The 24,279-nt window shown below is 39.5% G+C and overlaps 1 protein-coding gene across 1 annotated transcript in view; it reads right to left on the reverse strand.

Moving 5' to 3' along the window:
• Positions 1-2,270: 2,270 nt before the first annotated feature.
• Positions 2,271-24,279, reverse strand: part of LOC117386692 (uncharacterized) — a 43,946-nt gene continuing 21,937 nt past the window's right edge. Inside the window, exons 14-25 of the mRNA XM_055229240.1 lie at positions 24,258-24,272; positions 23,094-23,271; positions 22,435-22,682; positions 20,835-20,980; positions 19,483-19,731; positions 11,931-11,946; positions 11,517-11,615; positions 11,079-11,093; positions 9,242-9,425; positions 6,877-7,139; positions 5,962-6,101; positions 2,271-5,178 (exon numbers count right to left, since the gene is read on the reverse strand). Coding sequence (XP_055085215.1) covers positions 3,658-5,178; positions 5,962-6,101; positions 6,877-7,139; positions 9,242-9,425; positions 11,079-11,093; positions 11,517-11,615; positions 11,931-11,946; positions 19,483-19,731; positions 20,835-20,980; positions 22,435-22,682; positions 23,094-23,271; positions 24,258-24,272 — 3,074 coding nt within the window. The 3' untranslated portion in view covers positions 2,271-3,657. The remainder of the gene's footprint in view (positions 5,179-5,961; positions 6,102-6,876; positions 7,140-9,241; positions 9,426-11,078; positions 11,094-11,516; positions 11,616-11,930; positions 11,947-19,482; positions 19,732-20,834; positions 20,981-22,434; positions 22,683-23,093; positions 23,272-24,257; positions 24,273-24,279) is intronic.

Below are 24,279 nucleotides of genomic sequence, written 5' to 3' on the forward strand. Positions count from 1 at the left end.
GCCTGTATTACCACTATAGGAAATTTACTTAGAAGGAAATAGAAATCCACAACAATTAAGCCTTACAATTAATGTGAGAGGTTTGTGAAGCAAATTCCAAACAAATAAGCTTCAAAGTCTTTTCAATGGATAATTACACAATCACAGCTTTAGAGTGAGTAATGCCACTTTAAGCTATTGTGAACAAAATAAGTACTTACCGTTTGGGCATTGTTTATGATGTCAGAGAAGAGGTTAAACTTTGTGCCAGTTTAATGCGGGTAAACCCAGTAATTACCAGTATTAACCAGGTCAATAGCTCAACTGTCTTCCAGCGCAGGTTTAATTATAAAGATTATTAAAAAAAATGTTGATGTGACGTGGCCTCAACCTACTTTTCTCAATTTCAAAGTGAATTTCCTGAACATAAACGAGACACTTTTAATCAGAAAAAGTCCCGTTTCTTCCTCCAAAGTCTGAACTCCGATCCAAACCTCATGCTTTTACTGGCAGACGCACACCAAAGTGACCGTGATCGATGAAATGAGCTGATCTCATTTAATAACAATTTATCAAACAAATAAATTATCCACTTTTTCTGACAAATGTGTTTTAAAATGTCAGAATCCCACGGAGGGTTAGCAACTTTTACACAGAAAAAGACCCCCACGGAGACACAGGGAGGGCATCTGACACACACAGGGAGGGCATCTGACACACACAGGGAGGGCATCTGACACACACAGGGAGGGCATCTGACACACAGGCAGGGCATCTGACAAACTGGGACACATTTAGCTCTCATTTTACCCAAACAAGTGCTTTTAAAATTTGCTAACCGTGACCCACAAAACACTTTGCCAATTAGAAATATTGCTTTAGTGATTCATATAATAAATTGTTTTGTGGTTTATTCATATAATTGCTCATTCATGCTTATGTCATTCACTTTGTCACTTTACGGATCAGGTGTGGCACTAACGGGTATCCACCTAAAAGCGGCCGGACTTGTCAGGCTGCATTTCCCAAACGCATATCATCATCTGTAAAAACAAACATTTACGGTCATAACAAAGATGACATAGTTTCTAAAGCGCTGAGATCCATCCGCATAAACAATATTGACACTTGTGATTATAGTGTAACAAATAAGAGCCAGACGACACAGGCGGAGTAATAGTTGGAGCAAAAAGGTTTCTGTTTATTTCACCGGCAGCAGTCAGCTAAACTCAGATAAAAACTCAGGTCATAGTCTTTGGCCACAGAAACGTAAAGAAAGTGTCAGCAGTCACCTCCAGTCTCTCTCTAAAACCTTCAAATCAGAATCAGGTTAGAAATCTCAGGGTAATAATGGACTCAGACTTTAACTTTAACAACATCTGCAGCTTTTTACCATCTAAAAACATGTCAAAAATCAAAAGTAAACTGTCAAATCCAGACTTAGAGAGACTTATCCTGCATTTGTGTCCAGTAGATTAGACGACTGTAACGTCCTGCTCACTGGACTCTCCAAACGAGCCTTAACACAGAACAGAACATCCAGAACATCCAGAACACTGCTGCTCGGGTCAGGACTAGAACCAGGAAGTACTTCACACATGTGTCCTGTGGCTCAGGTCTGTGGCTCCTATGGCTCAGAGACTTTAAAGCAGCTCTGTGTGAACAAGTCTCTCCATGGACCAGCACCAAAGAACATCTCCCACATGTTAGTCCCACATGAACCATCTCACATGAGGAGGACGTAAGGGACCGGCCTCCTGCTGGTCCCAGAGTCAGGACTAAACATGGAGAATCAGTGTTTCAGTTTTACGCAGCTAAATAATTAATAAGTAATTAAAGGTGTGGTGGATGTGAGGTGTTGTCCTGCTCCTTAATCTCAGTCAATCACATTAATTCCATTTAATCTCTCACACTCGCACATGTGCACTAACATGAGCACAAAAAAGTGTCTCACAGCCGCCTCCCCATGCAACAAAAATGTCTCAGTCCAGTGTGTTTTGGACTTTACGATGATATTACCTCTTTAAAAAAAACACCTGGAGTTGTCTTTTGTTTCATTCACACATGTTTTATAATTAATCTGCCCACATCTCCAAAGCTCAAAATGCTCTGTTCCACCTTGTGATGTCATGAGGTGGTAGTTTTCGAGTTAAAAAATATCACGCATTATTCATTCACATACACGACACAAAGCAGTATAACGTTTGTAATGGTTTTATTATCTTTTCAGACAATAAATTACTAGTATAAATAACATACATTTAATTCAGAACATTAGGTTAAAGGTGCACTATGTAACCTTTCTTCTGGTGGTTTGCCACTTGCTCGTCTCCAGGGTGATGACCTACATTTATTTGCCTACTTTGAAAAACAACCCTACAAAGAAGTTTAAAGCCATACTGTGAAACATGCCAGACAAAGCATTAACATTTCCATGGAGACGAGCCAATGGCACATCCAGCACCAGAAATGTTCCAGAGTGCACCTAGAGGTAGAGCTTCAAGAACATGTGAAACAAAAAAGACAATCAGTTAAGAGGGATGAATCACAGTGGAGAAATCAGTGTAATTTAAAACAAAACCAAAAACTAAATGGAAGGAATAATGCTGCGTTCCACTCGCCCTCGGAGATCGGAACTTTGATCTCCGAGTTCAACACCGGGTGCTCGTTCCGGTTGCCAAGTTGGAAAAACGGTGCCCAGTATATTACAGTAAAGATCCTATAAAGTAAATTTTGTATCCCAGACATTGTTCCTACATCGGTGGGGGGAGGGGCAAACTACGGCCCAGGGGCTACACACGGCCCACTGCGTTTATTAATCCGGCCCGCCAAACATGACCAAATTATATTAAAATAGGTAATGGTAAACCGTGTTCAATTTACCACTAAATGGCGCATTTTAACTACATCAACCTTGTTCACGTGTGTTACTCTCTTATTCTCTTATCAGCCCTTCTGCAAAAATGAGATTATCAAAGAAAATAAAAGTGGACAGTAAGCACCGAGTGTTTAATACGGAGTGGACAACAAAATATGTTTCACTGAAGTCCGATCAAAGGTTGTATGCTTAATATGCCAAGAAACTGTTGCGGTCTTCAAAGAGTACAATATCAGTGCTCACTTTGCTACGAAGCATGCTAACTACGCTAGCAAGCAGTCGACGCAGGAACGGGTGGCGACGGCTCAGAGGTTGGCAGCCAATTTATCGACTCAACAACATTTTTTTCACCGGCAAACAGCGATTCAAGAGTCAAGTACCAAGGCAAGTTTTTTGTTGCCATTCAAATTAGCAAAAACTAGTGAATCCTTTCTCCAGTACTCGTTAGCAAATCCAAAAACCCCAAAATCTGACCTCCGAGGACGACTGGAACGCACCATAAATGTCCACTACATAAAGCCACAGTATGTAACTTTCTTGAGTCGGCACGTCACCTGCATGAGTCCTTGGAAATTGAAAGTTAAAACCAAACTTCTCATGGAAACGGGTCGGTGTCTCTCTCTTTGGTGGAATATTTATCATAGTTTTACATCAGTTAAGTGGCAGTTTGTGGGGGGAAAAAAAAACAAAAAATACAGGAAGTAACAGTGAGTTCTAAAACGCAATACCTTTACCTAAATCTTTAACACAGAAAATTCCATATGCACTTAAATACAATTTTGTTTTGACTATTAAAATGATCAATGTACAATAATTAGTATTAGACTAAAGCAAATCGAAAGCATGTGACGAAAATGGGGACTTGTTTTGGGACAGCTGACTGAAACTGAAGGAGCACTGGAAGAAGTACTGGAAGAAGTACTGGAAGAAGTAGGTGGTGCAGTAGTAGTAGTAGGTAGTGCAGTAGTAGTGGTGGTAGTAGTAGTAGTAGTAGTCGTACTAGTAGTAGTAGTTGTAGAAGGCAGTTTAGTAGTAGAAGTAGTTGTAGTTGGTGTAGTAGTTGTAGTAGCAGTGGCAGTAGTAGTTGGCATTGCAGTAGTAGTAGTGGGTGTAGTAGTTGGCGATGTTGTAGTAGGAGTGGTTGTAGTAGTTGGTGTTGCAGTAGTAGTAGTTGGTGCAGTAGTGGTAGTAGTAGTTGGCATTGCAGTAGTAGTAGTTGGTGGTGTTGTAGTATGAGTGGTAGTAGTAGTTGGTGTAGTAGTTGTAGTAGGTGGTGGTGCAGTAGTAGTAGTTGGCGGTGTTGTAGTAGCAGTGATAGTTGAAGTTGGCATTGCAGTAGTAGTAGTAGTTCCTGTAGTAGTTGGTGGTGCAGTAGTAGCAGTGGTAGTAGTAGTGGTAGTAGTAGTAGCAGTGGTAGTGGTAGTAGGAGATGCAGTAGTTGTAGTAGTTGGCATGGGGGTGGTGGTAGTAGTTGTTGTTATAGTAGTAGGTGCTGCAGTAGTAGTAGTAGGAAGTGGTGTAGTAGTAGTAGGCATTGCAGTAGTTGTTGTAGTAGTAGTAGGTGGTGGTGCAGTTGTAGTAGTAGGAAGTGGCGTAGTAGTAGTAGTAGGTGGTGCAGTTGTAGTAGTAGTAGTAGTAGGTGGTGCAGTTGTAGTAGTAGTAGTAGTAGGTGGTGCAGTTGTAGTAGTAGTAGGTGGTGCAGTTGTAGTAGTAGTAGTAGTAGGTGGTGCAGTTGTAGTAGTAGTAGTAGTAGGTGGTGCAGTTGTAGTAGTAGTAGTAGGTGGTGCAGTTGTAGTAGTAGTAGTAGTAGGTGGTGCAGTTGTAGTAGTAGTAGTAGTAGTAGTAGGTGGTGCAGTTGTAGTAGTAGTAGTAGTAGGTGGTGCAGTTGTAGTAGTAGTAGTAGTAGTAGGTGGTGCAGTTGTAGTAGTAGTGCTGTTTGCTTCTGGAGCAACTGGTAGAGGTCTGGGTTGTGGTATATCAATTTCAGTATTAGTAGTAGTAGTAGTAGTAAAAGTAACAGGTTGTGCAGGAGTACCAGTAGTAGCAGTACCAGTTGGTGGTACAGCAGTTGTAGTAGTAGGTGGGGCAGTAGTAGTAGCACCACAGTTGAACCCCAGTTCCCCAGGCGAGCTGAAGGACACAAACGCGGGCAGCCTCTGTGAGTCCTGGTCCACGACGCTCTCGATCCAGTCCTGGAAGTGCAGGACCTCAGTGTAGATGGCAGGTTTATTTGGGAGGGCACATCCGTCTGTCGCACTCACGATCCCGATCTGGATCCAAACACCGTCCTGCTTCACCACCAGGGGGCCCCCTGAGTCGCCCTGTGAGCAGAGAGAAGGATGTGACCTGTGACCTCTGGATTTGGGTAGGTTTAGGTTGGTAAATGTATGATCTTGTTTTTATTAATGTTAGGTTCTTAAATGTTGGCTAGTTGTAACACAGTTATTTATTGTTCCATATTTAGTTGTTTAAAGGCCCATATTATGCTATTTTCAGATTGGTTATATTTTTTGCTCAGATCTTTTGCTCTTATTATAATGTGCAACTAAACCCGTCAGTGCAGTAACGTTTAGTAAAAGAGCTGAAATGTGTAAGATAAATGGATAAATGGAGCTGATTTTGTCTCTACACTGCAGCTGACGTCAGGTGTCTAAGTTGGGCAGCTGGTTTTGGCTGAACTTCCCTACTTCTATGTATCTCCAATGATCTAAAGCTACAACAGTTTAACATTTCCCCTGCTTCTTGGTCAGGCTAACGACTAGCATGAAAACAGTAGCATGACATATAAGATGTCACACCTGCCTAAAGTCAGTTAACCTCTGCACGGGTTTGTTTGCCCAGGTTTGTTACAGTTAAATGTTGTCTTTTTACAACCGTTACTGTATATCATCATATTTAAAGTAAAATAAACTTGTTTGAAAAGTTAAAGTCAAATTAATTGTTAGCATGTCAACTGCAATTTGTCAGTGTATGTGTTCCTGTAATAAATTACTTTCTTGTGCTTGCACAGAATTGAATTTTTTACTCAAACTGGGCAATCACAATACTAATGGTCTTGTGGCACAGTCCGTCTGGTGATGCTAACAGTCCTTTGCTGCACTCACTTGGCAGATGCCTTTGCCTCCCTCTGCGACGCCGGCACAGACGATCTCCGGCTGGATCTGGTTACCGAACAGCCCACGGCACTCCATGTCCCCCACCACCGAGACACACACCTCCTGAAGAGTGTCCGAAACGCTGCCATCTGTGGCAAAGAACGGAAATCGATTGTCTGTAGAGCAGCTAAGAATTTTACCCTTAACACAAAAACTGTTGCTTTATTAAACACAAGGGGTCATTGAAAGCCATAAGATTAGTGATATATGTTTGCGGAACCAAATTGGACCAATTAAATGGTGTATTACACTTCTATAATGTATTATCTGCTAACACATAACCATGTTGCCTTTTATCATTTTAAAAATGGTAAATTCAATGAATATAAGGTATCAATATTAGTTTCAGTTTTGTTTTTTTCACTCTGAGTCCCCCATCCCTTTGCTATCTTCACTTCCCTTTCAGAGCGCTATTACAACACAATCAGTGTGTGTCCTGCTCATGAAACTACTGCACATCACATCAGGTTTGTGAAGTTGTAGTGTATTGTTTCATATCATGCTTTTTTTTATTTGTGGAAAATGGCCATGCAGAAGCATGAGTGACAGACTTGTGGGAGGAGCTTTGCACAGGCTCGTACTGCTAACTGTAAAGAGGGTTTGAATAGGGCCGAGGAGAGATCACAAGATTACTGAAACATGCATGGATGACATCTAAAACTCTTTGGGCGTGTTTTTGATGAGAGAACACATGGTAGAAAGCTGATGTTGAACTTTGGATAGGCCCAATAGTTACACATATTAATAGAATCATTTGCATTTAGAGTTAAAGATGCTACAATATCTGACCTTTCCTGTGGCTCAGTTTTAAATTGGATATTGTTGTGATCTGTGACGTCACATGAACATGTATAGTTCCCTTACTTTCACTCGTTTCCCCGAAGCCCGCCACCCACGAGGTCTGCCCCGACTGGATGGTGCTGTCGTTCTTGCTGAGACACACGGGTTGGATGCGGCTGGTGTACGTCACGGGAGAATCCAACTTGAGTAGAACGATGTCATTAATAAAAGCGATGGAGGAGTTGTAGTCAGGATGGAACACCACCTCCACCACCATCCTCATCACTGAGTTTCTACTGGAAGTGCGATCCACGCTTCCCAAAAACACTTGTGTCTGATTTGTTACCCTGGAAACAAAAATGACTGAGTGAAACTATTTTAATATAGGTTCAGTCTTGATATTTAAAGCTGCCATCGGTAAACAGATTGTGCGACCGGGCCCTGTTGCATTCACATGTCACCACTAGATGTTATTTACATTACTGCTGCCATTTTTGGCCTGACAGAAAACCAGAGAGCACAGCTGAGCCTAAACTAAGGCCAGGTGAGGCCAGGTGAGGGGAGGGGCCAGGTGAGGTGAGAGGCCAGGTGAGGGGAGGGGCCAGGTGAGAGGCCAGGTGAGGGGAGGGGCCAGGTGAGGGGAGGAGCCAGGTGAGAGGCCAGGTTAGGGGCTAGGTGAGGAGCCAGGGGAGGGGAGGGGCCAGGTGAGGGGAGGGGTCTGGTGAGAGGCCAGGTGAGGGGAGGGGCCAGGTGAGGGGAGGAGCCAGGTGAGAGGCCAGGTTAGGAGCCAGGTGAGGGGAGGGGCCAGGGGAGGGGAGGGGCCTGGTAAGGGGGGACATCTGCCATCAACTGGTTAATTATGTAACAAACTTACAGATGGTAGCTTTAAAATAAACAAACAAAAATCAGCTTGGGCAAACATTGGAGGGGTCTAAAGGCTGGTTCTCGATTTCATTTTCAATCCAACTTCTATGGGAAAGTTAGCATTAGCAACTGACAATCATCACAATTGATGCAGCAGTTAGCTAAAATAGGAATAACTGTACCATATTTATTAAATCCAATGATATACTGGACATGACTGGATCAAAAACAGTTTGGCAATCAAATTTTAGTTTTATTTCATTAAGCCCCACAAATCCTTCATATACATGAGAACTTTAGAAATTGGACCTTGATACTGACTCTTAATACTTTTGGTAATTGTTCAAAATTTGGGCTCTTTATTTGAGAATTTCTGGTTTAGTTCTGTGGGGATTCTCTTACATTTGTAGCTTGATGTGAAATGACTGTAGTAATGAGTCTGACGCTTTGTTGTGTTGTATTTTAAAGTTCAAAAATATAATAAACCCAAACATAATAAACGTCCAAAGGCTCTTTTTGTTTTGCTGCTTCATTAAATGAATGATTGTCACAGGAATGACGTCACGACTTGATTTTTATCACCAGATAACCCAACCCTACTGTGCTGATGAAAATATGACCTGAATACAGCTGTAACTATTGATACTTTCCAGCTGATGTCATGAACATTCCCTGGGGGGGTAAAGCTAACTGAAGGCACTGCTCTGTTTGAGGAACTGTTAGGCAAAAGAAACTTTAATTAAGCTTTATTTTACCACATTCATAAAGAACTGACTTGATCTGCAAAAGGTGAGCTGATTTGTGTCGCTAAACTAGGGTGACCAGATTTTCAGAATTCAAAACTGGAACATACCTGGGTTGGGATGGCTGGTATAAATGAAACAGTGACAAGAGCGTGTAACATTATCCATTCTCAACTCACTCATGTCAATCATAATCTGTGGGATGCTCATTTTCAAGCACAATTTTCAGCATTTTGGCTAAACAAATGACAATATCTGCCCCTCTTTATTGTTGGCGAGGATCAGATTGGTCAAAAATAGGGACAGCTGGGACTTTTTTTTTTGAATAAAACTATGACAAATCACTGGTTTTGGATAAATCTGCTGGGACAGGGGACACAGGGTTCAACACTGGGACAGTCCTGGGTCAGTACGGACGTCTGGTCACCCTACGCTAAACAAGTCCCTCACAAATTATGCTTGTGAATGAAGCTAGCTAGCATTATCCAACTGCTTTTCATTTAGTCACCCTTACGTATTTTAGTTGAAAATCAAACACTTAAACAGGACCGTGAACGCTCGTATTGATCACAGGCTTCTGAATATATGATTGATACTCTATTTTGTACTTTCTCTTCAGTTTTCAGACATAAAACGTTTTTGGTGGGTTTCAGATGACATCACAACAGTCTATTCCATTCTCACCCAATAATATTCAATGCAGACGGGGGTCAGGTAACATGAATATTGTTGAAATGCAGATTTTTGTTCTGTGAATTCTTGGGATTTATCATGTTATGTCCAGTATAATCAATAGGGAAATATGATGTTACCGCTAAGTATCAATAGAAAAACGCCCTTACATTCCCTCGTGGCAGTGGGCAGCGGTCATGACCCACTCGCGGTTGATCAGGGAGCCCCCACAGATGAATGTCGTACCCATGCTGTCTCTTGTGAGAATGTAAACCTGCCATGGCCAAAATCCCGGAGAGGCCTCTTGCCCTCCCACGATCCTGGTGTTCAACGGTGCTCTGCCACAAGCTAGTGCTGAAAATACATTTTAAACAATAGAGAAATCAAGCAAATCAAATCAAATTATAATTGAAAATGTAGTTGTTCCCCAGCACAAAGAGGTTGGTATTTGCTTTATTAAGTTCTTCTTTTGTATTTTAACGAGACTGTACATAGCCTGCGCTCCTACGATTTAACAAATGTTACTACAGGTTTAAACCACCTGGATTTCAGCTTTAAAACTGGCAACTAGAAATGTCAAGATTATGAGGTGAATCGATAATTGTGATTTTTCAGGTCACAATATAGTAAGAACTAAAAATAATAATACTCCTGACAATTTTAGAAGTAAAGTCTGTTCTACAAAATCTTGTCTGTTTTTACTTGTCTGTTCATGTTTTCTCAACTTTATTGATCAGAAAGTTTGATGTGATGAACCCGGTCACTGTAAGATGTTACAAAACAGAAATGAACAGGTTTTCACTGTTGTTTGGTCTTGGTGTCAATAATTGTTAAATCGTTTTGTTTTTTCTCACAGTAATCATAAGACGAGGCAACATGTTTGCCTCGTATCTGGTGGACATAGAAAGTTCCTTTCAGTTAAAAGTAATAATAAAAAAGTAATAAGCACTGTGCTTAAGAAGAGTGTTTAGGTATCTGTACTTTACTTAAGTACATTTAAAAGCATATACTTTTATTTCATTACATGTTGACCAAAATATGCATGATTTTAAATCAAGATCACTACAGTTACACTGTGTAGTGTAGTGTAAATTAAAAACACTTGTGTGAAATACTTTTACTTTTTACTCTTAAAGTAGATTTTTTCATGTGATACTTTTACTTCATCTTTTTGCTTCTGTATGTGTACTTTTTTTCCAGTCAGGTTTTAGCCCCCACATCACAGACTGAGACTGCTCTTATCAAGGTGACAAACGACATCCGCCTGAACACTGATGCAAAGTCTCAGTGTTGATCCTGTTAGATCTGAGTGTTTCCTTTGACACTGTGGATCATGGGATCCTCTTACAGAGACTAGAGGACTGGGAGGGCATCTGTGGTACTGCACTAAACTGGTTCAAGTCCTATCTAGAAAACAGGGAGTACTTTGCTGAAATTGGAAAATGTGTCTCAGATAAAATGTCCCTGACCTGTGGGGTTCCCCAGGGGTCAGTCCTGGGACCCCTGCTGTTCAATCTCTACACGCTGCAGCTAGGCCAGTTAATACACAGCCGTCACCTTCAGTCTCTCTCTCTAAAACCTTCAAATCAGGCTATAAATCTAGGATTAATAATGGTCTCAGACTTGAACTTTAACAGCCACATTTTCAGCTTTAACTGCAATAACATTTGCAGCTTTTTACCATCTAAAAACACTGCAAAAAATCAACAGTATATTGTGAAAACCAGACTTGGAGAGACTTATCCATACATTTGTCTTTGCACTTTGAGTTACTTTGTGTATGAATTGTGCTGTACAAATAAACTTGCCTTGCCTACTTTTAATTAAGTAACAACATTGAGTACTTCATCCACCACAGGTAATAATAACTCTATAGAATAGATAAGGATCAGGCCAACGTTGTATAGTATTGAGTCATAATTAAAACTAACCATACACTAAAATTCATAATAATAATAAAATAAAATAATAAAATTAAAGTATTAAAAACATGTGATTGTTTCTTACCTTGTGCGTGAGAACCTGAAAAAAAAAAAAAATCCATCAGTATTTTATGTTGAATCGCCTTATAATCACAATAAATAAAATAATAAAATAAAAATGAATAAATAAAGGAATGCATGAATAAATAAAAAATATTATTATTATTAATAATAATAATAATAATAATAATAATAATAATAATAATAATAATAATAATAATAATAATAATAATAATAATAATAATAACGTACAACGGCAAAGAAAATTTCAATTCTGTGAGTTGGACCAAAAAGTTTCGCCAATCATCCAAGCGGCGAAACATCTTCCCTCTAAACCCTTTGTCCAGTTAACAGAATAAAATTTTTCTTTGACTATGGATCATTCCTGGAGGACTGAGGGTTTACACAGACAGCACAGGCAAAATAATAAAATAACACACAAAAAAATCCCTAAAAAACTCACCTGTCGTTGATAAAGCGATCAGAAGTATTGTCAGATGAAGTCGTGCACCCATTGTGAGGTGTTGAACTGATAAGCCTCTGGTGAGAGTGACACTGTTTTCTCCTCCACCCAAACCAAGCCCTCACTTTGATTGCCGTTATTATATTTGTTTACTGGTTTAGCAACTTCTACGTGTATGTTTACTCCCTATGACACATTTAAATATACGGTTGGAAACTAGGCTAATGAGATTAAGAAACAAGATCTCATTGTGCGAATCTGGAATGCGATTCTTGTGTTAGTTTTTTCCGTCAGCCTGTCATGATAATTATAATATGGATTTAGCGTTGAATGCATGTTAGATAGAACCATTCTTTCTTTAGGAGGGAGGGGACATTACTGAACCAAAGCCAAAAATAACAGACGAGATCGAACCATTGATGAGGCTCCACTACAGCGAACATGACAAGAAATTCAGTCCGGGAAAGATGCGCTTTTATGCGACTAATTATACCCAAATAGAGGTGGATTAAACAAGGTGAAGCACTTTGGAAACCACCGAGTACAATCAGGCCTGGCCCAGACTATTATTGGAAACAGGGCTTGTGTGTTTGCAGCAGACTAAATATCCCTCTCTCAAACTATTACATTTGTTTTGTATCTATAGGAGTAAAATAGTTGTTGCTGCTATGTTTGTTTTTGAGTCGGGCGGAGGTGAGGGCAGCTCTGTGTTTACACCGGTGCAAGGACCCGGCATAATGTAAATGTAACACCACTGTCACCAACTGGAACACATTAAAATCCAACAGAAATGAAGAAGAAATGTCTAGAATTGTAAAAATCTTGACTTCCCTTATATGTTTGTGTACCGTCCTTGTGACTATAGTAGTTCTGGATGTTTTCAGTCTGTTGTTGTTCAGATAAACACAAATACAACTGGTCAAAGTGATGAGAGCAGAGTCAGAATGTGTCAAATGTGAATCACCAATATCTGAGCCAGGAGGTATTGACTGTCGGGGGCCTCCTGAAAGCTAGGGGGCAGTCCTGAGTACGATAGCACAATACATACATAGATGAAGTCAGAGACACTTTTAAATCTTCAGTAGCTCCTATAATTCTTAAGTTATACTCACCAAATTGTAGCAGTAGATAAACTGAACCTTACGAGATTTTTGGCAATATATACGGTTGTAATTGTTCACTTACACTTGAACTTATCACTATTTAATCTAGGAAAAGTAAAAATGACCTCAATTTTAAAACACACTTTGCATTTCCGGCCTTACTGCTCTTATTTGATTTTCGATATTATGTTTTAAGTCGTTTATTGTCTGAGGTTTATTCACAAACATCTTTTATTTAAGATCGCCCCACAGGAAGAAATCGGGACTAGTCAGGTCTGTGGAGATCACATACTGCCCACTGTCTTTGAAAATGACTTATTATTCCTTTAATGCAGGGGTCTCAAACTCAAATGATCTGGGTGAAGCTGGACGGCATCAGGAATTCCACAAAAAAAGCTGTTAAAATCTTCTCAAACATACATGAGGAAATACGCCAATTCTTGTGGATTTTATGAATATACATCGTTATTTGTTGAATCTTTTGTGACGGGAGTACACAGCGCGAGTGACATGTGCGTTTGGGGTTTACTGATTTGGTGGAACCTTCTACATGGTAATGCCACACTAACATTAAACTTTCATATTGTCCTGTGGGCCACAAAATATCATCTCGCGGGCCGCAATTAGCAACCAGGCCACGAGTTTGACAATCCTGCTTTAAAGCCATTTACACTTGGGGCATCTCTGGTGTTAAAATGTGTTGGGTTTGTTCCTCGGTGCTCTATTTGCTCATATTAATGTCGGAAGGGTCGTTTTAAATGCTCTGAAAAAATAAAATAAAAATATTTAGAAACAAAACTTTTCAACTGTCAGTGACTTTTGGGTATTTGTGTATTTTATTGTGTATTTTATTGTAAAGAGACTGTATGGACACCCTGTACTGCAGCTCATGTTCATATTTGTATTTTGGGGTAAAATCCTGCTTCGGGGCGATCGTGTCAGTGGCAAAATGGCTTCAGTATTATCGTTTATCGTCGATATTTTCTTCTCCAATATTTCGTACTTCAAACTTTTAGTAAAAGCCGAAGTTAAATCTGTGAACTGCTGCTCATCCAAGCCACTTCTTCAGTTCTTCAGTTCAACGTTTTGTCCAGTTACAGGTTTAACTTTGGCTTTTACTACGAATCGGACCTGGACGACTACAGACTACTTCAAAATGTGTTATCGTGACAGGCCTATTTGCACGTTTTCAATTTTTCTGGATGTGTTTAAAACGTGAACTTTGAACAGAATCCTACTATTAAAACATAAGTCGTAAATCTAAACGCACACGCTCAATACTTTTCAGGAAAATCCATATAAGATATTCACCCCTCGAAGACAGTACTTAAGTAAATAATCAGGTTACTGCGACAGAGAAGAGATTTAAACCTATATTTTACTCATTAAGTATAATTCTAACTATGTAATTGCACTCATTATATATAAACATTAAGTCCCTGGGGCGACAGTGGCTCAGCTGGTAGAGCGTTTGTCCATTCCCTCGACATAAACGTCTTTATTTGAGCCGTCAATACACAGTACACATATGAATACTGTTGTTGTGTCATTGGGCAAGACACTTGACCCACCTCTGACTGTACGGGTGAGTGGTTTGAGTGACTTGAAGGAGGAAAACAAAACTGTGGTTTAAAACAACTGCTTTTATTTTCATTTTGTTTTAATTGTTTGTTTCAGTTGTGCACAATTATCCAGGTACTTTAAATAAACAAGACCAATAAAAATACCACAAATGAAAGGAGGTAGTAGTAGTAGTAGTAGTAGTCGTAATAGTACTTTGCGGCGCAGTAGTAGCAGAAGGAGGTAGAAGTCAATTCACTTAAGTACAGATTTTGAGGATTTGTACTTCACTTGTGTCATATTTGAGTTGAGTACTTATTACTTTGACTGTACTTCATTTGAAAGATAAATACAATACTTTGTACTTCGCGGATTGTGGGCGTGGTCTCACTAATTAGCCACATTATTATGAGTTGGCTTTAAAGGTCCTATATTACACAACATTGACTCATCTGAACTTTGAGTCATGTTAGATTGATGGTACTTCCTCAAAAACATACCTGGAGTTGTGTTTTTTTTTCATTCTTTTATTATTATTTGTCTGTTTATTATTGCTCTGTTCCACCTTGTGATGTCACTAAGTGGTAGTTTTCAATTTAACAGCTACTACCTTTTCCCTGTTGTTCATTGGAGACTGGAAATTCCATGGGGGAAATGATCCAAATGATTCTAGTAAAGTTGTGTGAGGTTTAAAAAAACAGTAGAGCACTTCCTGTTTTACCACACGATGACATCACAAGGTGGAACAGACTGTTTTCATAGTGAGAGAAGAACTCGGGTTTGTGTGTTAGACTTGTGTGAATGAAACAAAACACAACTCCAGGTTTGTTTACGACGAGGAAACATTATAACAAATCAGAAAATAGTGTAATATGGGCACTTTAATGTATTTACTGTTCACTTTTTTCTTAATTTTTTGTACTTTTCTGGAGATTTGAGCTGTAGAGGGTTGAATAAATAACTTCTATGACTCATTAAGTGTTTCATTGATATATTTCTATGCAGTTCATGTTCATATATAGGATCGTTTTTGAGGTAAATTCCTGTCTATCTAATCTCAATCAAAAAGCGTTTCAGGAAAATCTGATAAGATATTCACCCCTAGGACACAGTACTAAAGTAAATCATCAGGTTAACCCTATACTTTACTCATTAAGTATAATTCTAACTATGTAATTGCACTCATTATATTTAAACATTAAGTCCCTGGAGCGACAGTGGCTCAGTTGGTACAGCGTTTGCCCATTGATCTGAAGGTTGGTGATTCAAATCCCGCTCTTGTGTTTTAATGTTTTGCTCATTTTCTGCTTTATATCGATTGAAAAAATAGATTTAGAGACATGGATGAGTTGTATTATAATTCAGATTTTAAAGTACACTGTGTAACTTTTCTGGTAGTGAGTTTGCTACCTGCTTGTCTCCACGGAGATCTCCTTGCCCGGAATGTTCCACACCATGGCGTTCAACTTGATTATCTTATATTTATTCAATACAAATGATTATCTTGAAAAAAAGCATTTCTGCCATGAACATGAACAAGCTCGCCCACCTCTCCACAGAGCTGACCTGTGACGTGGTTGTGTGGCGTTATGTGCTTGTCTCTATGGGAATAGATCAGTTTAATGCCATACTGGAACATTCTGAGGTGACAGTAGCTCAGTTTTGTATACTGATCTGAAGGTTGACCGTAGTAGTAGTAGTAGTAGTAGTAGTAGTAGTAGTAGTAGTAGTAGTAGTAGTAGTAGTAGTAGTAGTAGTAGTAGTAGTAGTAGGAGGAGGAGGAGGTAGTAATAGGAGGAGGTAGTAGTAGTAGTAGGAGGAGGAGGTAGAAGTAGTAGTAGTAGTGGTAGGAGGAGGTAGAAGTAACAGTAGTAGTAGGTAGTAGTAGTAGTAGTAATAGTAGTAGTAGTAGGAGGAGGTAGTAATAGTAGGAGGTAGTAGCAGTAGTAGCACTAGGAAGAGGTAGTAGTAGTAGTAGGAGGAGGAGGAGGTAGTAGTAGTAGTAGGAGGAGGAGGAGGTGGTAGTAGTAGTACTAGTAGTAGTAGGAGGAGGTAGTAGCACTAGTAGTAGTAGTAGTAGTGGTAGTAGTAGTAGTAGTAGGAGGTAGTAGCAGTAGTAGTAGTAGTAGGAGGAGGAGGTAGTAGCAGTAATAGTAGTAGTAGGAAGAGGTAGTAGTAGTAGGAGGAGGAGGAGGAGGAAGTAGTAGTAGTAGGAGGAGGAGGTAGTAGTAGTAGTAGGAGGAGGAGGACGTAGTAGTAGTAGGAGGTAGTAGTAGTAGGAGGAGGTAGTTGTAGTAGTAGTAGTAGGAGGAGGTGGTAGTAGTAGTACTAGTAGTAGTAGGAGGAGGTAGTAGCAGTAGTAGTAGTAGGAGGTAGTAGCAGTAGTAGTAGTAGTGGTAGTAGTAGTAGGAGGAGGTAGTAGCAGTAGTAGTAGTAGTAGTAGTAGTAGTAGGAGGTAGTAGCAGTAGTAGTAGTAGTGGTAGTAGTAGTAGTAGGAGGTAGTAACAGTAGTAGTAGTAGTAGTAGGAGGTAGTAGCAGTAGTAGTAGTAGCAGTAGTAGTAGTAGTAGTAGCAGTAGGAGGTAATAGTAGTAGCCTTAGTAGTTGTAGTAGTAGTTGTGGTCCTGTAGTAGCAGAGGTAGGAAGAAGTCAATTCACTTAAGTACAAATTTTGAGGATTTGTACTTCACTTGTGTCATATTTGAGTTGAGTACTTATTACTTTGACTGTACTTCATTTGAAAGATAAATACAATACTTTGTACTTCGCGGATTGTGGGCGTGGTCTCACTAATTAGCCACATCGTTATGAGTTGGCTTTAAAGGTCCTATATTACACAACATTGACTCATCTGAACTTTGAGTCATGTTAGATTGATGGTACTTCCTCAAAAACATTCCTGGAGTTGTGTTTTTTCATTCCTTTATTATTATTCGTCTGTTTATTATTGCTCTGTTCCACGTTGTGATGTCACTAAGTGGTAGTTTTCAATTTACCAGCTCCTTTTACCTTTAGTTCAGTAGAGAGCGGCAACTTCTTGGGTGAAATGATCCAAATGATTGTAGTGAAGTTGTGTGGAGTTTAAAAACAGTAGAGCACTTCCTGTTTTACCACATGATGACATCACAAGGTGGAACAGACTGTTTTCAGTTCACTTAAATATGCAGATTTGTGTGTTAAACTTGTGTGAATGAAACAAAACACAACTCCAGGTCTATTTGTGACGAAGAAACAATATTATAACACAGAAAATAGTTTAACGTGGGCACTTTAAAGTATTTTAGGGGCAGTTAAGTGTCTGTAGTTCTGACAAGATTTTATTTGGCTTATTCTTGTTGGTTTTTTTGTGTTTTTTTTAAGATTGTAAATATACACGATGTAGGATAATTGAATCTCTATTTCCATTTCACTCATTGTAACCAAATACGTCTTTTGTCTACTAACCTAATAATCTTACTAACATATACAGACTAGTTTGAAGTACTGCATACAACAAAAATACCATGTGTATCTTGGCTTTAGCAGTAACCTAGTGTATTTTATTATTTTATTATTATTAAGTTGTAATGTTATCATTCACAACCCTTACTTAAATGATTTGTAAAAAAGTATCAGTAGTCACAGTACTTAAGTAATGTATACAGCAAATACGTCACCTAACTTAAGTGATATTTTGACTATGGTACTTTTACTTGTATTGAAATAATATTTGACCAGATGTATCTTTACTCAAGTAATACAATACAGTACTTTGACCACATTTGTGTAGTAGTAGTAGTAGTAGCAGTAGCAGTAATAGTAATAGTAGTAATAATAATAGGAGTAGTAATAGAAGCAGTAATAGTAGTAGTAGTAGTAGTAGAAATAGTAGTAGTAGTAGTAGTAGTAGTAGTAGTAGTAGTAGTAGTAGTAGTAGTAGTAGTAGTAATAATAGTAGCAATAGTAGATACAGTTGTAGCAGCAGGTGTAGTAGTACTAGTTGTAGTTGCTGTCTATAGCTGCAGTAGTATTGTAGTAGTACTACTAATATAACTGATGTTGTAGATCTTGTAGATCTAGTACTACGATACTAGTGGATAGTATTGTAGTAGTGGTACTTCATTATCTGTCACTAATAGTTGTGGTAGTTGGCAATGATGTAGTAGGTGGAGAATGTAATAGTAATAGTAGTATAGTGTAATAGCTATTTTATAGTAGTAATAGTAGCAGTAGTCGTAGTAGTATTAGTAGAAGTAGATACAGTTGTAGTTGTAGTAGCAGCTGTAGTAGTAAAACTGATGTTGTAGTTTGGGGCATCACAGTAGCAGTAGTATTAGTTGTAACAGCCACATACAGTAGTAGTTAGTATTGTAGTATACAATACTAATTGCTACTAGTACTGTGTAGTAACAGTTGTACTAGTTTGGGCTGACGTAGTAAATAGGGACAGTGATAAAACAGCGGAAACTTTTTACTGTGTTTTTGGAAGTACCATGCTTGTCTGAAACATTCTTGTAGTAGTTGGTAACTTGAAGGTGAACTAGTATTTGATGTAGTAGTAGTAGTAGCAGATGTAATTGTTTTTGGTATAGTAGTAATAGTAGTACTAGTAGTTGGTGTAGTACTAGTAGTACTAGTTGTAGTAGGTCTAGTAGTAGAAGTAGTAGTTGGTACACTTGTAGTTGCAGTAGCAGGTGAAGTAGTAGTGGTAGTGGGTATAATTGTAGGACTACTTGTAGTAGTAGTAGTAGTTGGTACAGTAGTAGCAGTAGTATTAGTAACAGTAATAATAGGTTTAGCTGTAGTAGCAGCAGCTGCAGTAGCAGAAGTAGTAGTGGTAGTAGTTGGTATAGTTGTATGTGTAGTAATTGGTACAGCTGTAGTAGTAGCAGTAGTAGTAGTAGTAGTAGTAGTAGTAGTAGTAGTAGTAGTAGTAGTAGTAGCAGTAGTAGTTGCAGTAGAAGTGGTAGTTGGTGTAATTGTAGGTGTAGTAATTGGTACAGCTGTAGTAGTAGTAGCTGCAGTACTAGTAGTAGTTGGTGTAGTTGTAGGTGTAGTAATTGGTACAGTTGTAGTAGTAGTAGCTGCAGTACTAGTAGTAGTTGGTATAGTTGTAGGTGTAGTAATTGGTACAGTTGTAGTAGTAGTAGGTGCAGTACTAGTAGTAGTTGGTATAGTTGTAGGTGTAGTAATTGGTACAGTTGTAGTAGTAGTAGCAGTAGCAGCAGTAGTAGAAGTAGTAGCAGTAGTAGCATTAGTAGCAGTAGTAGTAGCACTAGTAGCAGTAGCAGTAGTAGCAGTAGCAGTAGCAGTAGTAGTAGTAGTAGTAGTAGTAGTAGTAGTAGTATTCCTGCAGTAGTAGCTGTTGTCACTGTGGTCTCCTGTTGATGTAAACGTGACAAATCCCAGATCGTCGTCTGATCCCACCACACTCTGGATCCAGACCTGGAACTTCGACACATCCGTCAGAACTGCAGGTTTTCCGGGTCTGGCACATCCAGCAGAGGCGCTCACGATCCCGGCCTGGACCCAGACACTACCCTGCTTCACCACCAGGGCGCCCCCGGAGTCGCCCTGTGAGGAGACAGAGGAGTGCAGTGAATAAAAGTACATGTGTGAATATTAATCTGCATAACTAAAAAAACCTGTAAAACTGTTTTACTGCATTTAAGATAAAGACGAGTGTCAGAAAAATGTGTCACCTCAGTGCAGATGTATGATATAACGTCAAAAGAAGTCATTTTATTGTCCGATAATCAGGAACTAGGCAATTTGCATCCTAGTCGTTCAGCTTTACCTTCACAGTAAACTCCAGGCCTCTGAAAGATGTGAAAATCACTTATAAACTCATCACCGTGAGTATTTAGGATGCTCCGAGTGCATAAGTTAAGTGAGGAATAATAAGGCAGGGAGCTGCTATAGTTACCGAACTTTGGACAAAACTCATTAAGAGATTTGTTCGATTAAATTCTTTTAGTGATGACATTTTTTAATCAAGTCTTAATATCATCTACAGTTATACAAGTTACAGTTTGATTACATTTTACCCCCTTTTTAAATTCCACACCCCAAGAAAGATAATAAATAAATAAATACACAATAAGGAAAAAAAAAGTAATAATACAATGCAATAATAATAATAATAATAATAATAATAATAATAATAATAATAATAATAACCCACACCCCAAGAAAGAAAATAAATAAATAAATACACAATAAGAATAAAAATATACATATAGTAATAATACAATGCAATAATAATAATAATAATAATAATAATAATAATAATAATAATAATAATAATGATAATAGTAATAATAATAATAATAATAATAATAATAATAATAATAATAATAATAATAATAATAATAATAATAATAATACAAAATCATGCCTAACAGACCAAAGGATTATTTAAAAAAAAAAAGAAAAATAAGAAAAATATAATCAAATTCTGTATTTATGTTAATACAGAAAACAGAGCAGAGCTGAGTTAAGTCTGACTTAAGTAAAACAGTTAACTTTGATGATTCTGGTCAAATGCGATCGTTTATTTCTAAGAATAAACTGAAACAGTCAAACTTTGATATAAAAGCGTTTAAGATGATCAGTGTGTGGGCCTACAGCAGACAGGACACACATACACAAATGGGACAGTGACAGAGGGGGCTGACCTGACACGTTCCCTTTCCTCCCTCTTCAAATCCAGCACACATGATGTTGTCGTACAGGAGCAGAGCGATCCCATAGTCTCTGTTACACTCCGCCATCTCCACCACGGGGACGCACACCTCCTGGAGAGAGTTGGAAACACTGCCACCTGCGACAGAACAACAGCGTTAGCCTTTACGACGGGAGGAAATGGTCCAAAACTATATTACAGTTTCATAGAGCCAGTTTGGAGTATTTGGATTATGTCACGATTCATAAAAACTTTGTGTTTTTCTATTGCCTTAAAGAAGTAAATAAAGTCACCTGCTTCTTCTGAAAGTTCACTGTGATTGGTTAAATCCAGCTGTCACTCAATCAGAGCCTAACAGAGCCAATAGGAGAAAAGGGTGTGTTTGAGCAGACAGATACATTAAACAGAGAAATATTTAACTATGGCGTGACCAATTATCCTTGTGAAAGCCTGGTCAGTGGCAAAAACTGTCATTCTGTCCTTTGGCAAGACACTTCACCCACAGTGCCTCTAGCGTGAACGAGGTGTGTGCAGTTTGGAAACACCTGGCTGCAATCAGGGCAGTCTTGTGTGATGTCACCAAGCACTTAAAATGACTACTGGAGCCAGGATGCACAGTTTTGAACCACAAACATGCAAAATTATCGAGTTGCAAATACAGAATGATATCTCTCTCTCTCTCTCTCTCTCTCTCTCTCTCTCTCTCTCTCTCTCTGTAATATTTTATACAGATTTATTTCAGGCTGGTCCCCACGTCCTTCGCTGTGTCTCGATCCCTGTCTTTCCTGCCTTTTTTTTTTTGGGTCTTTTTCCTCTCCCTTCTGCTGGGGCGAAGAATCTTCTCCCCAGCTCCTCCTGCACACACCTGGAGCTAATCCGCAATCAGCTGCACCTGGGGAGATTAAGATCAGCCAGAACCTGACACTCGGCGCCAGATCGTCTGTGTATCTCTGTGGTACTCCCTGCTTGGCTCAGTTCATGTTTTTTCGCTTTTTGACTCTGCTAAACTGGATTCTTTTGCTCCTCCTCACCAGATCCCGCTCCCTGGACCAGCTCAGCGCTCCCGCCTCTGACCCTGCTCTTCTCTATCTTCGATCTACTGTTAAACTTTTCCCTGAGTTCTGTCTTTTTGGTCCCCCCGCCAGACGTTATGACTGTCTCAAAACATGATCGTCCAATCACATTTGTCTTTAACAGTGACACATGTGAAACGAGTCGCCTATTACAGGTTATTTTTAGAACGTAACCCCCGCGATAAACGAGGGACCACTGAACATCGCACTTTTCTCACCTCAGATTTACAGAGTTCAGTGCTTTGCTCATTGATTCTGCAGAACTCCCCAATGTTTTTTCAATCCCTATGACACTTTACGATACAGACAGACCATGCATGTCCCTGATTGGCTAATTCACCTGTCAATCACGCCCATCTGAAAACAGGAGATTCACCAGAGACCAGACTCACATCTTCATAAAGTATTGATGAAGAAGTGTGTATTCTGGATCGTGGACAAGCACAATGATCTAGTTTGCACAAAAATGACAGACTTTAGTTTAGTCTGGTTCCTCTTTAAACCCCGTCAGAGCCTCACCCTCCTCCACGCGACCCCAGCCGGACACCCAGGCGCTCTGCCCGTGGTCGAAGAAGCTGTCGGTGTGCGCCAAGCAGACGGGCTGGACAAACTGGGAGTATATGACCGGAGAGGACAGTTTCAGGAGGGCGATGTCGTTCCCTCTGCCGCTATATCCTGGATACAGCTCCACCTGGACCACGCCCCTCTGCACAGGTGTGTCACTGAAGGAACTGATGCCCAAAGAGACCCGGGTCAGGCCCATCAGTCTGGAACGGAGAGAGAATTAATCATTTATTTTGACCTAATTACAAGTCCCTAAATCTCTTTTCTAGTGAGATATGCTTCAGCTTTGACGTGGGAATTGACAAAACCCAAGAAATGCAATCAGACGTCCTTCACGCCAACTATATTTACGCTTATATTTACCAAAAACAATCCCGGTGAGTTTGAAATGTGATGTTCCTCTGTGCAGAGTGAGGTCAAAACTACAGAGCATCAGCTTCACAAAGAGTCCAGCCGTTTGCCTCTGCTCCAAATCGGCTAATAAGCAATTTTAGAGTAGACTTAAACTTAAACTGATGTCCAACCACGCCCTAGTTTGAGTTTTCTCCAGTCCCCTGGCAGGAACAAGCTGAAAACCTGTTGCTGTTGTTGCGTTACAGAGAAAAAGCTCATACTTGTCCTCATGGCAGTGGGCAGCGGTCAGGACCCACTCGTGATTTATCAGGGAGCCTCCACAGAAAATCCTGTTTCCCTTCGAGTCGGTCATGAGCAGATGAACCTGCCACGGCCAATGTCCCGGATCGGCCGAATCTCCTCCCACGATCCTGGGGTTGAACATGGCTCTACCACACGCTAACATGGGACACAAACATGACAACAAACATAAGTCTATAAATCTGTCATCTGTCTAAACGCTTTTAATCTGAGCTGGAACAGTATCAATTATCGGGTTGATACCAGGTGCTTGAACTAATACTTATGAATGTGTTGCCGATACCAAGAACCGATACCACTTAACCCTATAGCGTCGGATGCTATTGTCGCCGATAGACTCGCGGTTTTGGACTTTCCATTGCTGTAACTCCGCAACCATTTGTGCGATCATGGAAATTCAAACGGCGTCTCAAAGCAGAGGCATGGGGCTCTTTAAATATGTTACTTATGTTACCAAAGATTACAAACTTATAATCTGCAGAACTTCAGATATTCTTTAGTAGACATTCCAAAAAATATGACGTGGCAAAATCAATGTCTTAGCTGCATAAATGCATGACTTTTTTTTACAGGAAGGGCTGTAAAAACCTAACCCTAAATACAATCTGCATAATCTCTTGTATAAATGTTGATTATTGTTCAAATATGTAATTTAACGTGTTTCGGAGCTGTCCAGATAGTTTTTTCATTGTTTGCTTGCATAAAAGTTACCCAAAAGTACATTTGTTTTTTTGTTTTTTTACATTTTTCTTCTACTTAAACTGGTATTACACTTATTTGATGCAGCAAAGGAAAAATAAGGCTGGATTTGTAAAATAGAGGTAGTTGTGTGAAAAAGGGCAAAAGTACAGGCTGATACCTCCTTTAACATGATTTTTATGACTAAAAAAAGAAAAAATGTCTAGGTGTGCTATAATGGTCGATAATGTACTGAGTCCTTAAAGGGTTAACCGCAGTAGGTCTTATCTGACTGAAGTGAGAGCCGTCACCAAAACTATGACTAACGAGGAACTGAACCTGGACCAGAACTCAACCACGACTGGACTAAACCAACTCCATGACCGCACTTAAGTGAGTTTAAAAGAAAGTGTGAGCAGCCCCTTAAATGTGCCATAGTTCATTACCTTGTGAGTGGCAGCCTGAAAG

This window comes from Periophthalmus magnuspinnatus, chromosome 18, assembly GCF_009829125.3.
Source record: "Periophthalmus magnuspinnatus isolate fPerMag1 chromosome 18, fPerMag1.2.pri, whole genome shotgun sequence".
Classification (NCBI taxonomy): domain Eukaryota; kingdom Metazoa; phylum Chordata; class Actinopteri; order Gobiiformes; family Gobiidae; genus Periophthalmus; species Periophthalmus magnuspinnatus.